We start from the raw sequence: 17,316 nt of genomic DNA on the forward strand, positions 1-17,316 counted from the left end.
CTCGAGGGCCAATCCGGGAGCCTCGCCATCCCAGTCTGTGCAGCAGTCTTTTGCTCCGGGAGGTGAGCAGGTAGACCAGGGGCCTACGGGGCGCGTGTATGCTGTTACCGCGCAGGATTTAGTACCGGCTCCATCAGTGGTGAGAGGTACTTTTCTGTTTTGCAACTCGGTTGCTAATGTGTTGATAGACACGGGTGCATCTCATTCTTTTGTATCTGCTGCATTTGCATCTGTTTTGGAATTGGAGTTAGCACAGTTAGCATCTCCTATTTGTGTGGTATCGCCCTTGGGTGGTGAGTTGATCCTGAAACAGGGTGTTAGAGGATGTGATATAGAGGTCGCCGACTATAGGCTTCCTTTTCCGTTTGTTGTCATGCCCATGAAGGGTTTTGATGTTATTTTGGGTATGGACTGGCTATCGTCATACCGAGCTGTTATCGATTGCTACCGCCAGAGGGTCACGTTATGTACCTTGAGCGGGGAGTGGTTCCATTTCTTGGGAGACCGGGTTGGTAGTGTTTTGCCACCGGGGTATGATTCGCGTGGGCGAAGTGAGCTTAGTGGTCTACTTGCTAGCTTTGAGAGTAGTAAGTGTGATGAGACACAGATTGTGTTGCTGAGGGTGGTTTGTGAGTATTCGGATGTCTTTCCCGAAGATCTTGTTAGTTTGCCACCTCACCGAGAGATTGAGTTCTCTATTGATTTAGTGCCCGGCACGGCGCCGATTTCTATGGCACCTTACCATTTTGCTCCAGCAGAGTTGGTTGAGTTGAAAGTCCAGCTCCAGGAATTGCTAGATAAGGGCTTTGTTCGCCCTAGTGTTTCGCCGTGGGGAGCACCGGCCCTCTTTGTTAAAAAGAAAGATGGTGCCTTGAGATTGTGTATTGACTATCGGAAGTTGAATCGGGCTACGGTTAAGAATAAGTATCTTATGCCCCGTATAGATGATTTGTTTGACCAGTTGAAGGGTTCTCGTTGTTTCTCTAAGATAGACTTGAGATCGGGTTACCACCAGTTGACGGTCAGGGAAGAGGATATTTCGAAAACGGCATTCCGTACGCGGTATGGCTATTACGAGTTTCTGGTGATGCCATTTGGGCTTACCAATGCACCGGCAGTCTTTATGGACTTGATGAACCGGATTTTCCGGGAGTTCTTAGACCGATTTGTGGTCGTCTTCGTGGACGACATCCTTATCTATTCGCCTTCAGAGGCGGAGCACGAGGAACACTTGAGAGTGGTGCTTGAGTTGCTTAGAGCCCATAGGCTGTATGCCAAGTTTGGGAAGTGTGAGTTCTGGCTGAAGGAAGTCAAATTCTTAGGCCACGTGGTATCCGGAGAAGGGGTGTCTGTTGATACATCCAAGGTTGAGGCAGTGCAAGATTGGGCACAGCCTAAGAGTGTGTTTGAGATCCGCAGTTTTCTGGGATTAGCTGGGTATTACCGTCGGTTTGTGAAAGATTTCTCCAGGTTAGCGTCACCGTTGACTAGACTGACTTGGAAGGGAGTCAAGTTTGTGTGGAGTGAGACTTGTGAAAAGTCGTTCCAAGAGCTAAAAGTTAGATTGACCACCGCTCCGGTGTTGATTATTCCGGAGAGAGGGTTGGGTTATGCGGTTTATTGTGATGCCTCACGAGAGGGTTTGGGTTGTGTGTTGATGCAAGAGGGGAAAGTGGTAGCTTATGGCTCACGTCAGTTGAAAATACACGAGAAGAATTACCCCACACACGACCTAGAGTTAGCGGCTGTGATCTTTGCCTTGAAAATTTGGAGGCACTACCTTTATGGTGAGAAGTTCGAGGTGTTCTCGGACCACAAGAGTTTGAAGTATCTGTTTACACAGAGAGACTTGAATTTAAGGCAGAGGAGGTGGATGGAGTTCATCGAGGATTATGATTTTGAGTTGCACTATCATCCGGGAAAGGCCAATGTTGTGGCCGATGCCCTTAGTAGGAAATCCATTAGTGATGTAGCTTGTATAGCCATCCGGGAATGGGAGATGTTGGGAGCACTTGGCGAGTTTGATTTGCAACTGGGCGAATTTGTTGAGGCTGCGGCCTTGTTTTCTGTTGTTGCGCAGCCTACACTTGTGACTAAAGTGTTAGAGGCACAGAGAGGTGACCTTGAGGTAGAATCCCTCCGAGAGAAGATCTCCAGTGGGACAGTTGAGAAGGGTTTGACGGTGTATCCCGACCTGAGTGTGAGATACCGGGACCGTTTGTTTGTACCGGAGTCTTGCCGAGAGGAAGTACTCCGAGAGTTTCACCATTCGCGCCTTGCGGTGCATCCGGGAGGTACTAAGATGTATCAGGATTTGGGTCGCCAGTTTTGGTGGCGGGGTATGAAGAGAGATGTGGCGGTTTTCGTATCGAAGTGCCTTACTTGCCAGCAAGTGAAGGCCGAGCATCAGAGGCCAGCGGGTTTGTTGCAACCCTTGCCTATTGCCGAGTGGAAGTGGGAGCATGTCACTATGGACTTCGTTGTAGGTCTTCCGAGGACGCAGCGGGGTAGTGATGCTATTTGGGTGGTTGTAGACCGGTTGACTAAGTCGGCGCACTTTATTCCTATGCGCGTGAGAGATTCAGTAGATCATCTTGCCGACTTGTATATTCAGGACGTAGTGAGATTGCACGGGGTCCCAGTGACGATCGTCTCAGATAGAGATCCTCGTTTTACTGCTAGGTTGTGGCAGAGTTTGCAGAGTGCCTTGGGCACTAAGTTGACCTTTAGTACGGCTTATCATCCTCAGACTGACGGGCAGTCCGAGCGTACTATTCAGATCCTTGAGGATATGCTTCGGGGTTGTGTCCTTGACTTTAGCGGGACGTGGGAGAGGCACTTGCCCTTGGTAGAGTTTGCCTACAACAACAGTTTTCAGTCTAGCATCGGTATGGCACCGTTTGAGGCCTTGTATGGCCGACCGTGTAGGTCTCCAGTTTGTTGGGCTGAGGTGGGTGATGCACCTTTGTTGGGTCCGGAGTTGGTGAGGGAGACGACGGAGAAAGTTGAGCTTATCCGTAGGAGGCTTGTTACAGCCCAGAGTCGACAAAAGAGTTATGCCGACCGTAGGAGGAGGCCTTTGGCGTTTGAGGTAGGTGATCATGTCTTTCTGAAGATATCACCTAGGCAAGGCTTGATGAGGTTTGGGAGAGTGGGAAGTTATCCCCTCGGTTTATTGGTCCTTTTGAGATCCTTGAGAGGATTGGTGAGGTTGCTTATCGGTTAGTCTTACCGCCGCAGTTGTCCGGAGTGCATGACGTGTTTCATGTGAGTATGCTTCGGAAATATGAGCCAGATCCATCACATGTGTTGGATTGGACCGATTTAGAGGTAGATGAGGATGCCTCGTATGAGGAGAGACCGGTTCGGGTCTTGGATAGGAGGGATCAGGTCCTGCGTGGCAAGACCATTCCTTTGGTGAAAGTCTTGTGGAAACATCACGGAGTGGAGGAAGCCACTTGGGAACGTGAGTTGGAAGTCCGAGAGAAATATCCGGACTTGTTTGTTGATATGTGATCTTGTATTTAAATTTTGCATTTCGTTGAACTTAAGTGCTTTTATATATGTCTTAAGTTGTGAAACATTGAAAATGTTTGGTTTATTGGAAGTATGTTTTAGAACTTGCCTCATATGGAAGTTGAATATGACATTATATATGTTGATTGTATTGTTGAAATTGGAAAGATAATGCGTAATGTTAATGCATGTTGAAAGTACATATGTGATTTACATATTGTGAGATGCCTCTTGTTAAATGGAGGGGGTGACCGGTAATGGGTCGAAATGTTGAATGTTAAAGTGTAACATTGTTTAAAATGGGGAAAAACTTGTTTTGAAAACTTATGCTTAATTTCGGGGACGAAATTCTTTAAGGGGGGGAGGTTATAGCGGTCCCGGGTTTACCCTTGTTATACAGTGATCCGGACATGTGTTCGTGGATGTTGGTAGTTGTTTATTATCTTGTTTGCATCCTCTTAACTAGTATATTAAGTTATAGGATGTGTTGGGCAGGTTTGTTTCAGGTTGGTTGTGTTTGGGAGCCTAGTGTTGCTGCCCAGATTTTTGGCCCTTCGCTCGAGCGAGGAGTTTGTCGCTCGAGCGAGAGTTGAGTTTGTGTCTGGTGGGTCGAGCCAAAGTGGCTTCGCTCGAGCGAGCGATGGCGTCTGGTTCTGGACCTGAGAGTTGTGTTTCTTGGCTCGAGCGGTCTGGTTTGTTCTTCGCTCGAGCGAGAAGTCTGTCGCTCGAGCGTGCTTCTGGTTACAGACCTGAGGGTTTGAGTTGTTGGCTCGAGCGAGCATTCTTTCGCTCGAGCGCACTTTTGAGTTTTTGGCTCGAGCGAGGACTTCTTGGCTCGAGCGAGAGTTTTCTGTGTCTGGTCGCTCGAGCGACGAAGGCTTCGCTCGAGCGAGCGTGTTTTATATCAGCGGACAGTAGCGTTTTGAACATCACTTTTTCATCTTCTTTTTTCGATCAAACCCTAGATCCGAGACCCTCTCTCTCTACACTTATATTCTCTCTAAGAATTGATCTCCCTAGAGTGTGAATCTAGCCTAGGGCCTTTGTTAAAAAGATAGAGGGCGTTGAGAGCTTTGTTTTAATCTGAAAAAGTTGGGATTTGGAACACGTTGATCTTCGAGTCTTCATCTCCTTTGTGGCTCAAACTTCGAGGTAGGGATATCCTACTCCTCTCTATGGATTTTGTCTTTAAATTTTAGTATTTTGAGATGTTGGGGTTGGTTTGGTAATTTTGTGAAAGTTTGGGACTTTTGTGCAATTTTACAAAAGTTGGGGTTTTACTCATAATAAACCTAGATGCATGTTAGGCATAGAGAAATGGAATGAATGTTGGATTATTGATGAAATGGGACCTAAGGGTTGAAATGTTAATTATGGGAATTGACCTAATTACATTGTTTAATTAATTGGGATAATTAATTGTGAGAAATGAGGAAATGAAATGTTGATTGAATATCCATTTGTGCATTTATTTTCTGTTTAGAAATAATTGCTTTGGGCTATCGGTGGAGGATAGTCGTGATTGTTGTAGACAATGTATGATGATTAGGCAAACTGAAACTAATCAATGAAGTGTGTCATGGAACTTGACGGTTGATAGAATACATTAACTATATGTATTGAGTGATTGTATATAGAACCATTGTGTTTGTATACGTTATGTGTAGAGGAGGAGATGGGGGATGTACTCCGCGGTTTAGGGGAAGATAGGGGATGTACCTCTAAACCGGATAATGTTGGGAGAAGATAGGGGATGAACTCCGTAGATACAGCTCTTATGCTTGTCTAAAGAAGTGAAGATAGAGCTTATATGCTTATCTTTGTGATGTGTGGATATTGTGGGTATACATATCTGTTGTAGAATGTGGACATAACTTATATGCTTATCTGTGGATATTGTTGTTATACATATCTGTTGAGAATGTAGGTAGTGCTTATATGCCTATCCGTTGAAAAAGGGAAAATGAAAGGAAACTTGGACTCATAAGTCGTATGACATAAATATGTGATTTATGTGATTGTATCAGTGTTGGCCATCTATCAATTGCTAATATTTTAGTCATTGTTCATGGTTGGTTTAGTGTATTTCTACTGGGCTGTGGCTCACCCTATATGGGAATATCATTTTCAGGTACAGGAAGCATGCCACCTCCAAGGACATAGCTTGGGAGGCTAGAGGCGGACATAATTTTGTCGTTTTACCTTTTTGATGTATTACATGTAAATTCAAGCCAAGGGCTTAATGTGTATGAGTTAGTACTCTTTGGTTGTAACCAAGTGTTAACTTGGAAAGCTGTAAGCCGTAGGGCATTTGCTTTTGTTGTTAACATGTAATACTTTTTGTAATGAAACTCTGATAAATGAAAGAATGTGGAACTTTTGAATATCAATGCATGTCCTATTTGATGGGTTTAATGTTATTATTTTGGGGGCGTTACATAAACCACGAACTAGTGATATTAGTACGTTTACCTTGTTAGTTCTTCTTCTTCTTCTTATTCTTCTTCTCTTTCTTTGAAAGGTGAACCTATATTTAATAAGAGCAAGTATTGTAATTAATAAGATATGTTATTTATCAAAAAAGCTTTGATTAAATGATTGCTCACCTCTTGGGATGAAAATGCATGAGATTGTTGTTGATGTGACATTGGTCGAAAAGTGGGATGACTACTAAGTGAATCCACAACCTATCATTCAATAAGAGACTTAAGTTGTATATTAACTCTAGGCAATTTAAAGTAATAACTAGTAAGAATAATTAAAATACCTGCTGCCTATGTAATGGGTTTGATGGTGCAACAACTGGATCAACGGGCACGCCTACAGCTTGCAATTGAGATTCCAAAAACTGAATTCGTGACTGAAAATCTGTGCGTATAGCCTGAATTTGTTTCTCCATTACTTCATTCATCTTCGACTCAAACTGCATTTGATACCGATGAAGTTGCTCTTGAACTTGTTCCTGAACTTGAGTTTGGAAGAGACGATTCTGCTCTTGTGACCGCCTATATCCACCTCCAAAAACATCAGTGGGTGACGGTCCCAATCCAAACGTCCGAACACGGCCAGGCCGCTCTGGGCCCATAACTTGTGTGAAGATTTGCTCCTGTAATGCTGCAGGGTCAGTAGAAGATCCCTCCATGTGCTCTGCTAACTCATTCATTTGAGTCTGCAAGTTTGAATTCAATAATTAGCCTCCAATATAAATATAAATCATATTAAAAGTCCAAAGATAAAGTAGTATCACATACCATAACCTCATTAACTGAATCACTATTTGACATCCCATCTTTCATGTATGCGGCCATCCACACTTGTGACCGACTAGCAGGAACCCCATTATTCTTTTTTGTCTCCTATAAATGAAAGGCAACCAAAATCTTAAGATAAATAAGAAAATTAAATAATTAAGCAATTAAATATGTGAACAAGTTAAGTAAATAAAATAAACAAATAAGCAAATTAACTCATTGAACACTAAACACTTGGGTAGTCAATTACTATTTGACCATTGTTACTGTGACTATTCCATTCATTTCTTACTTGTCTAAACTTATTGATGAGCAGGGAAATACTGTTGTCTATTTGCTGTATGCTCATGCTAGAATATGTTCTATCATCAGGAAATCTGGTAAAAACATAGAGGAATTGAGAAAGGCAAGATGCTAAAGTAACTAAAATAGCAAATAAAAAATACATTGGTTAATTAAAACATATCTAAGGCACATAATTTCAAACCATTGAACAAGCTTATATCTCTATTTATTCGGTGTTTCTCAAAAAAAAAAAAAATAAATAAGACAAATCAAGGAAGTTTCATCCCACAACCTATAATTTTTTTTTCTCATGTTGCTTAAATTTTTCAAATGAACTATGGATCTGTTACAAGCACTTCAGATTTATAACCAAATACAGTGTAGCAGATACACATAACACATTACTCTCTCGCATATCATTGTTGAATATCAGGAGAGAGAAAAAAGTTGCTTCCGATGGTACTCTACCTTGCAAACAGGACAGATTCAAAAACCATTGTGATAAGTCCATATAACAAACATATATTGACAAAACATTCAATAACTTTCCCATGTGCACAACCAAAATAAAATTTAAAAACCTTAAGAGGGTCTAAACAAAAGCGGCAGATACTCAATTGCTCTATTCTCATGTCTCAATTACAATAATTCAACACGCGAAATATTATATTTAAAGAATCTAATACCTCAGATAAATTGTTTAGTTGACCAATTAGAATTGAGAGTTAGTATGCAAGCTAACTGTCATCTGATAAAACTTTGACTCAATCCAAACACACTTATCAAGCAAGCATATGTGAAAGAAGCACTAGCTTAACTCAAATTTACATCATCAAATTAGATACAAAGTCCATTTACAAGTACAAAATTCCCCATCATCTATATACACCAATAAGTGTGAAAGGCACTATCTTAACTCAAATTTACATTATCAAATTACATACAAAGTCCATTTACAAGTACAAAACTCCGCATCATCTATATACACCAATGACCCAAAGTTCTACACTTTCCCAAAGGAATGCAACAGAGATTGAAAGGAAAATCAATAACAAATTGACATAGTAGAATGTGATGATGCTATTTCTTGGTTAAAGAAGACATAAACTTGCCATGGTTTTTAAAATTTTACAATTTTAAATGACATCAATTATCTTTTGACATGAAAAGAAAGAATAGAAAAGAGAACAAAACTAAATGAAACTTGAAAATAAAGCCACAAACCAATCTCTTTGTACCATCTATAATTAACAGTGAAACAAACAAATCATATTGCTAGACCAAACAGCGCAATTCCACTGAGAATAATAGAGTAATTAATAATTACAACAATTTCAATATATAAAACAAAGTTTCTACCGAAATTTTTTTAATGTTTTCATTTACATAGCAAACCCGTGTAATGATCCCAGACAGTAAGTTTTCACGACAAAATCCATGATACCACTTGCTCTTCTATTTTGGACTAGAATCAATTCCATAACATGACAGTACCCATAACTCGGTCACCTTAGTAATCAGTCTGAATGCATACAGATCTAAGTCACGAGCACTTCATTTTCAAAATGCAAAGCAGATTCTAGTCTCAAACCATACATTGGTTAATTAAAATACATTGGTTAATTAAAACATATCTAAGGCACATAATTTCAAACCATTGAGCAGGGAAAATTCGAGACATAGATAATCAAAGGTAAAATTCGAGACATAGATAATCAAAGGTAATATATTTTAAACTATAAGCTTGTTCTTACTGCGTGTTGGATTGGCTAAAAAACCCCTAATTGTTGTGAGTATTGCTTCGAAACATAGATAATCAAAGGTAAAATTCGAGGAATCCTACATGCATATAGGAGAGAAACAGTCCTACATGTATATAGGAGAGAAGCAGTGTTCCTAGTCCATGTATAACAATTTTCATTTTGCTGAGATAGTAGCATTTTTCTGTGCAAACTGCAAACAGCAGTGCTGTCTGGGATTTGGGGACCATTTTATTATAGTCTATTAGTAGTGCATGTACCTAAAAATAAATCACAACTTTTTCAAACTTTCTCCTGAGGCCACCATTTTTCTAGCTTATCTTACATACATACAATATAGAGAGAAGTAAATATTGGGCATATTGGTGATACCAGAGAGAGCTTTTAGAATGTCTGTTACTAACCCAAGATCAACACTTATGCTAATCAAGTGGATGCTTCCTCCTTCAGGTACCCTCAAGATGAACATTGATGGATGCTACAGAATTGCCAAACCTGGAGGCTTTGGAGGACTGATTAGAGATGAAAAGGGAGCATGGATTTGTGGCTTCTATGGCAGACTAGAAAACTGTACCAGCCTTGAGACAGAGCTATGGGCTATGTACAAAGGCCTTACCATTATCCTCTAAAAGGGCTTCAACAAAGTGACTATCGAAACAGATGTGGAGGAAGTGGTGAAATTGCTTGTAGAACTGAGGGAAAACATCTTCTCAAAGGCTTAGTGGAAATAACAAAAGAAAGCAAATAGAAATAACAAAAGATAATAAATAGAAAGGTCAACACTTGAATATTGTGTTTATTATTTTATCAAAGAAAGCAATTTTTTCTTAAAAGAACTTAGTAAAATGAACATTTCTTATTCTATGGATCATAAGAGTGAAAATAATTTCAAATCATATTGACTAGTCTGAAATAGTATGTAATGGAAATAATTATTTTATGATGCAGGTGCTTGGAAAATGAAACAATAGGGATGATGATGACAAGTCAACTGAAACCCCTAACAGGCCTTTCTCCACCAATTTGACATTACGACACCGTTTACATGGGCATGTGACTTCATTCAACAACGGCTTATTTTCGCATGCAAATTTAATAAATTCCTTAACCCCTTGTATGTATTCCGGGTGCAACCTATGCTGATTTATCCAACTTTTATCCATCTGACTCTGTCTTACACTACAAATGTCACTGCCAAATCAACAAAGTTTAAAATTACGATTCCATTTTAATTAATCTCAACCTTAATTAAGTACCTTATAATGCATGCGACATGACATCATTCACCTCTAACTGGTCTCTAATATGTTGGTTCATCCTACTTTCCCATTCAGGAATGCACAGTCTATATTGTAAAAAGTAGCTCATACCGCTCTGCTCATCTCTAACGAAATTTCGGCAGCATCTCCCCATGGTTCTCCAAATACACGACATAGACTAGGTGTACTGTTACACCTTGTCTAGTATGCACTCGGAGAACACAAGGAGTTGCTACACGAAATCTCTACGAGATGGACTATAAGCAGTAGAACTACTGATTACAATACAGACTTGTGCTCCTGAACTGTCTAACTGGACAATCCAAGAAGAGCTTCATCAAAGATGACTAGGTATCTCTAATGAAGATTCTTGGACGGGTCTAAGGCTATTTATGCATGCATGCACCATTAATGATTGCATCCCGGTGGTGCAATCTAAATTAGTACTATCAAGCATACTAGAAGCATATCTAGTATGAAGCATATTAATGAAGAAACCAAAAGTTTCTACAATGCTCTTGATAGATTATGATAGATTCAAGAAACACATTGCTCTCTCAAATCAATCAATAATGGAATAATTTTGGCAGGAACTCATGAATGTGGGAAGTTCAAACCCACTATCCAAACCAATAAGTGTACCAAAGCTCGAGTACTTCTAATGATGATGATGATGATGATTCAGAAAACACCAAAGAGCAAACACCAAATCAGGAATCACATTCACAATCACAATCTAAAACTGTCTATTTTAGTTAATTAAGAATGATGACGAAACCATCCTATTAAAAAAATACTTAAAAAATACTTTAAGGCTTCGAATATATTGTTGACTGCAGATTATGAACCACAGGTACAATTGTGATTCACTTCATTCCCAAGAAAACATTAAAAAAATAAAAAAGAAGTACAAGACTTTGATTCTACTCTTTCTGTACTTACTTTTACATTATGCTTTAATTTGAATAAGTTTTGATATGTTGTGTTTGACAATGTTGTTTGTTTGAAATTTGAATATTGTAGATTTCTGATTTTGGTCTAGCAAAGTGGCTTACATCACAGTGGACTCACCATTCAATCATCCCAATTGAAGGGACATTTGGGTACATAAAACATTACACAAACATATTAACTATTGCCTGTGTCGTGCTTAGTGTCTAATCTTTTAGCTTGATTGCCAGAACGTAAAAACCTCTGTCAGATCTCTTACAAACACAAATCCTTTATATTATTGAGAGGCATGGTTAAGATGAAAAATTCATGCATTTTGTAGGCACTTGGCGCCGGAATATTTTATGCATGGCGTTGTGGATGAGAAGACAGATGTGTTTGCTTTCGGTGTCTTTTTGCTTGAGATCATCTCTGGCAAGAAACCGGTTGATGGGTCTCACCAAAACATACATAGCTGGGTAAAAAAAAGTGCTTTAAATTCAATTCGTAAAAAGTACATTAAATTGTGTTTAGCACAAACATGACAATTCCTTCTTTGTGTTTTTTTTCAAGGATTGGGCTACCTAGATCTAGTGAAGTGATTTAAAAGACTTCATTTTTATTTTTTTTCCTTCCATTTTTATTTTGCTTTTACAATGCTTTTTGTGTTGAAATTGTATGGTGATTATAATTAGATTTGATTATAATAGGCTAAACCTATATTGGAAAATTGGGAGATTGAAAAGTTGGTAGATCCAAGACTTGGAGGGGGCTATGATAATACACAACTTAATAGATTGGCCTTTGCTTCATCTCTTTGCATTCGGGCATCTTCCACGTGGCGCCCTACCATGAAAGAGGTATCTAATTTCTATGCTACTATCATTTTATCATAGTAATTAATCACAACATTGAAGATTTTCCTACAAATGTGGTCATGATATATGCCAAGGATTCCCTATCCCAAATATTCCTGTCCTTTTGTTCCAAATCACTCACAACCATTAGATATGTCTTGAGATTCTCAAATCTTAAGATTCTCATATGATCCAATGATTGTAAGTGATTTGAGACAGAAAGACATGAATATTTGGGGACAGGAGATCCTTATTCTAGATATATTATCATCTCATGGAAGCATGTATACTTTTTCGTCAACATTCCTACTATGTTTCTGAAATCGGGAAATTCTACTGATAGATATACTGTACTTTTTTAAATGCACATCATTTTCTCAATTAAGTATAGTCAAGTGTTGTGCATCCTCATATGCAATTCACCTAAACACCCCCAAATTTTCTCACCTGATCAAGTTTCTTGATAACGATCACATTTCCTATATTTCTAATTGTATGGCGTGTTCATTGTTCCAATTGAAAGCTACCAGCAAAGTGTGCTCATGAATGGTATAAAACCCTTTTTAGTTGACCTGCCTAAACGACAACGGACAATTTGCAAATGACTAAGCATTGATTAAATAAATTATTTATGAATCCTAATATAATATATAGCTGTGTTTTTTTTCACAAAATTTTTTCACCAGCCAAGATCACATTCTAAGATATGGTCTTTTCTGGTATTGGTGAGGGTGGATTTGGGTTTTCTCTCAAGCAATTCATATTAATCAACTGATGCTCTATGCTACCTAACGTAAAATCCTATTGCTAAATAGACAGGTATTCATTATTGCCCTCCCATGTGGTTCGAAGATTAGTGCATGATAGCAAAAATTAAATAAATCTGTGGAAGGGTCAAAGTGGGTTTTCCCTTTAAATTTTATTCTAGTACTTAAATAAATGTTTTATTTTAATGATTCTCTATTTGTTATTTTGTCCTACTTATATGGTTGTAACAGTGTTTCTTGTTCCATTAGCTGTCTCCAATGGATGAACAAGTATGCATGCTAGATATTCTTTATTTATTTATTTTAATTTCTAAAACACTTTAAATATGTTGTTTAATGGTTTTCTATCTTGTTTTTTTCATGAATATATGATTGGAAAAATATAATTATTTGCTCGATATTGGACAAGAAAAATGTAGGTTTTGCAGTGGTTTTTTTTTTTTTCCTATAACGGTTTGTTTTTATTGTTGGACTAAACCTATTCTTGACACCATAAAAGCATATCAAAATAAGGCAATGATTCTCCAAATTATGTGATGTTGTTCACAAGATCACAAAATTGCTTGGAGAGCATATGACTTATTGAGCTTTTTAGGCCTTGGTTTTATTATTATAAATCAAGCAAAAATAATGATATGAAACCTTATATGAAGAACCTGTATAGTAATTATTCGGAATTGAAAGCATTGGCTGTCGTTGTCATATAATCTGCTAATTAAGGTGCTTCTCTTGTTGGAGAAGCTTGGTACAGTGATAAGTGTGATATTGTTGTGTTATGTCCTTCACATTATGAATCGAGAGTGGCGTTGAACCGGATAGAGAGTGTATCTGGATAGACATTATTTTTTAGTGTTTTGTGTTTATTTCTAAATTTTGTTTATGTGTTCGTAGCAAAACTGTTAAATTATTGGTATTTTTTTGAATTGACAGGTATTAGAGGTGAAGTTTGAAGGGGAAATGGATAGAGAAAAGTGGAAAATGCCAAAGGAGGAAGAAGAGGAAGAAGAGTTTTGGGGGTTTGAAGATGTTGAATGTGAATGTGACAGTTCATTCTCAACCTCAACCAGAAGTTCTTAATTAGGATGATCAAATCTTAATGTAAATATAAAGTGTTCATTTATTAACTTTATTAAAAATGAATAGTAATGAAAGCACTTTTTCTTTTTTCTTTTTTTTTTCAAAGAAGACATTGAATTGATGAGAATTTTGAGGAAGATAACACAACTCTTATTACTATTAATCATTTTTGGCACCAACACTTATTTGTATCCTTATGAATAAAGGCGGCTATGGTAATCTCTTCACAAAGAGACTACAATTTACATTCTTCTATCAGACACGTAAAGAAGCAAAGCAGAGGATACACAAATTGTTCAAATATCAATATCTATTACTGTCTGTAAAAAAAATTATGCAAGAAATTGAATTAAGCTAGATTTTTTCTCAATACTATAGCGATCCCGGGTTTACCCTTGTTGTACAGTGATCCGGACATGTGTCCGTGAATGTTGGTAGTTGTTTATTTCCTAGTTTGCATCCTCTTTACTTTATATTTTGAGTTATGGGATGTGTTGGGCAGGTTTGTTACAGGTTGGTTGTGTTTGGGAGCCTAGTGTTGCTGCCCAGATTTTTGGTCCTTCGCTCGAGCGAGGAGTTTGTCGCTCGAGCGAGAGTAGTGTTGCCCCGGTTCTGGACCTGAGAGTTGTAGTTTCTGGCTCGAGCGAGCTTTTCGTGGCTCGAGCGGTCTGGGTTTTTCTTCGCTCGATCGAGAACTTCTTGGCTCGAGCGAGAGTTTTCTGTGTCTGGTCGCTCGAGCGACCAATCCTTCGCTCGAGCGAGCGTGTTTTATATCAGCGGACAGCAGCGTCTAAAACATCACTTTTTCACCTCTTTTCTTTGAGCAAAACCTAAATCCGAGCCTCTCTCACTCTAAACTTACTCTCTCTCTAAGATTTCATCTCCCTAGAGTGTGAATCTAGCCTAGGGCCTTTGTTAAAAAGATAGAGGGTGTTGAGAGCTTCGATTTAATCTGAAAAAGTTTGGATTTGGAGCAAGTTGATCTTGGAGTCTTCATCTCCTTTTTGGCTTAAACTTCAAGGTAGGGATATCCTACTCCTCTCTATGGGTTTTGTCTTTAAATTTTGGTATTTTGAGATGTTGGGCTTGGTTTGGTAATTTTGTAAAAGTTTGGGGCTTTTGTGTAATTTTACAAAAGTTGGGGTTTTATTCATAATAAACCTAGATGCGTGTTTGGCATAGAAAAATGGAATGATTGTTGAATCATTGATGAAAATGGAACCTAAGGGTTGAAATGTTAATTATGGGAATTGACCTAATTACATTGTTTAATTAATTGGGATAATTAATTGAGAAGAACGAGGAATGAAATGTTGATTGAATATCTATTGTGCGTTTATTTTCTGTTTAGAAATAACTGCTTTGGGCTATCGGTGGAGGATAGTCGTGATTGTTGTAGACAATGCATGATGATTAGGTAAACTGAAACTAATCAATGAAATGTGTCATGGAACTTGACGGTTAATTGAATACATTAATTGTATGTATTGTGTGATTGTATATAGAACCAATGTGTTTATATACGTTATGTGTAGAGGAGGAGATAGGGGATGTACTCCGCGGTTTAGGGGAAGATAGGGGATGTACCTCTAAACCGGATAGGTATTTGGAGGAGATAGGGGATGTACTCCGTAGACAGAGCTCATATGCTTGTCTAGAGAAGTGAAGATAGAGCTCATATGCTTATCTTTGTGAAGTGTGGATACAGCTTGTATGCTTATCTGTGGATATTGTTGATATACATATCTGTTGTAGAATGTGGATACAGCTTGTATGCTTATCTGTGGATATTGTTGATATACATATCTGTTGAGATTGTGGATATAGCTTTTATGCTTATCTGAATGTGAGATATAGTTTTTATACATATCTGTGGAAATGATAATAGAGCTAGCATGCTTATCTATTGAAAAGGGAAAATGAAAAGTAATTGGGACTTGTAAGTCGTTGACATAAATATATAATTTATGTGATTGTATCAGTGTTGACCAACTATCAATTGCTAATGTTTTAGTCATTGTCCATGGTTGGTTTAGTGTATTTCTACTGGGCTGTGGCTCACCCTATATGGGAACATCATTTTCAGGTGCAGGAAGCATGCCACCTCCAAGGACATAGCTGGGAGGCTAGTGGCGGGCATAGTTTTGTTGTTGTACTTTTGATGTATTACATGTAATTTCAAGCCAAGGGCTTAATGTGTAAACGAGTTAGAACTCTTTGTTGTAACCAAGTGTTAACTTGGAAAGCTGTAAGCCCGTAGGGCATTTTGTTATGAGGTTAACATGTAATACTTATGTAATGGAACTCTAATGAATGAAAGAATGTGGTTAGTTTATATGTAAATGTATGTCTTATTAGATGGGTTTATTGTTATTATTTTGAGGGCGTTACAAATACGATGAATACAAAATCACAATCCATTCCAAGATATAATGAACTGTTCTATATTTTAGAATTCAAAATAATAATAATCATAATGTAACCAGATATTCTACCTAAATATCTAAGCTACACTGATTGATCAATCCAAACTGATGCTAATTTAGGGTAATAAAAAAACAGAGATTAAAATTCAACATGCTAGGAAAATTCAACATGCTAATTTAGGGGAAAAAAACAAGCGAATCTGAAGCGATGGTGCTCACCTTGATAGATGATGGTGCTCACTTTCCTCGCTGAACGAATCTGAGATTGAATCACCGAGCTTTGAAATCGAGAGAGAACTTCGAAATCGCCGAACGAATCTGAGATTGAATCACTGAGCTGAAGAAGGTTGAACTTCGAAATCACGTTCAATCGATCAATAGATCTTCAATCGATCGATCTGATCTAGATAAAACCTAGCAAACCTGAATCGAATGATTCCATCAGTAAGTATCATCTTCAATCGAACTTGACTGTGAGAAGATAGAGATAAGACTGATCAACACTTACCATGAAGAAAGACCTGCGAACTCGAACATGAACTAGAGATAGATTAATCGATTACTAAATGAAGGGGTTTGAATCGAGAGAAACGAAAGGGTTTGAAGCAAGAGAGAGTGAAATCACGGGTTCGATGGAGAGGGTTGAGAGAGAGAGAGATCTAAATCAGGTTTTGTTCAGATCGGGGCTTCGATCTGAATCTTTTTTTATTTAAGCTTCGATGGAGCTTCGATGGAGAGGGTTGAGAGAGAGAGACCTGTGCGCATGTATTAAGGGTTGAGAGATCTGTGCGTATGTAGGCTCTGATTCAAAATAAGGTTTTCACAGAAAGGGTGCGCGTGTGGGTCACCACATTCGGAGGCGTTTTTAAACCCCTCCCATTATAAAACGGTGTCGTTTTGTTTAATAGAATATGCAGCGTTTATAAAACGCCGTTAAATACTAATAACAGTGACGTTTACAGAAACGTCGTTAAAAAAGCGCCACCAAATCCCCCTTTTCCTGTAGTGAATATTTGTGAAAAAATATTTTAAAAATTCAATAAATACACAAGAATACAAAAATGTATTGAAATTTTTTTTTTAAAAAAAATTCCATAAATATTATACTTTTTAAGTATATTTAGGTTAGGTGCATCTAAAAAAATTTTAAAAAACATTCTTAAAATATTAAATTTTTTTACTAAAACC

The 17,316-nt window shown here is 38.2% G+C and overlaps 1 protein-coding gene and 1 pseudogene across 2 annotated transcripts; one reads left to right on the top strand and one right to left on the bottom strand.

The window, feature by feature from the left end:
* Window positions 1–6,259: 6,259 nt before the first annotated feature.
* Window positions 6,260–9,698, bottom strand: LOC145801675 (uncharacterized). The gene is made up of 3 exons (XM_082893410.1): window positions 9,217–9,698; window positions 6,768–6,872; window positions 6,260–6,685 (listed from the first exon to the last, which is right to left on the bottom strand). The coding sequence occupies exons 2-3, from the start codon at window positions 6,822–6,824 to the stop codon at window positions 6,275–6,277; spliced, it is 468 nt and encodes a 155-aa protein (XP_082749536.1). The 5' UTR covers window positions 6,825–6,872; window positions 9,217–9,698; the 3' UTR covers window positions 6,260–6,274.
* Window positions 9,699–10,891: 1,193 nt separating this feature from the next.
* LOC145800542 (receptor-like cytosolic serine/threonine-protein kinase RBK2 pseudogene) lies at window positions 10,892–13,702 on the top strand (annotated as a pseudogene). Its single transcript, XR_014341487.1, has 4 exons — window positions 10,892–11,174; window positions 11,345–11,480; window positions 11,712–11,861; window positions 13,556–13,702. The product of XR_014341487.1 is annotated as a receptor-like cytosolic serine/threonine-protein kinase RBK2 pseudogene (transcript).
* The last annotated feature ends 3,614 nt before the right edge of the window (window positions 13,703–17,316 follow it).

Source organism: Camellia sinensis, chromosome 10 (assembly GCF_055761805.1).
Source record: "Camellia sinensis isolate YWXY chromosome 10, ASM5576180v1, whole genome shotgun sequence".
Taxonomy (NCBI): domain Eukaryota; kingdom Viridiplantae; phylum Streptophyta; class Magnoliopsida; order Ericales; family Theaceae; genus Camellia; species Camellia sinensis.

Coding starts and splice junctions, on each gene's coding strand:
- LOC145801675 (XM_082893410.1), bottom strand. CDS start 6,824: ATGGCCGCATACATGAAAGATGGGATGTCAAATAGTGATTCAGTTAAT. Junction 6,686..6,767: donor ATTCAGTTAATGAGGTTATG/GTATGTGATACT, acceptor TCAAACTTGCAG/ACTCAAATGAATGAGTTAGC.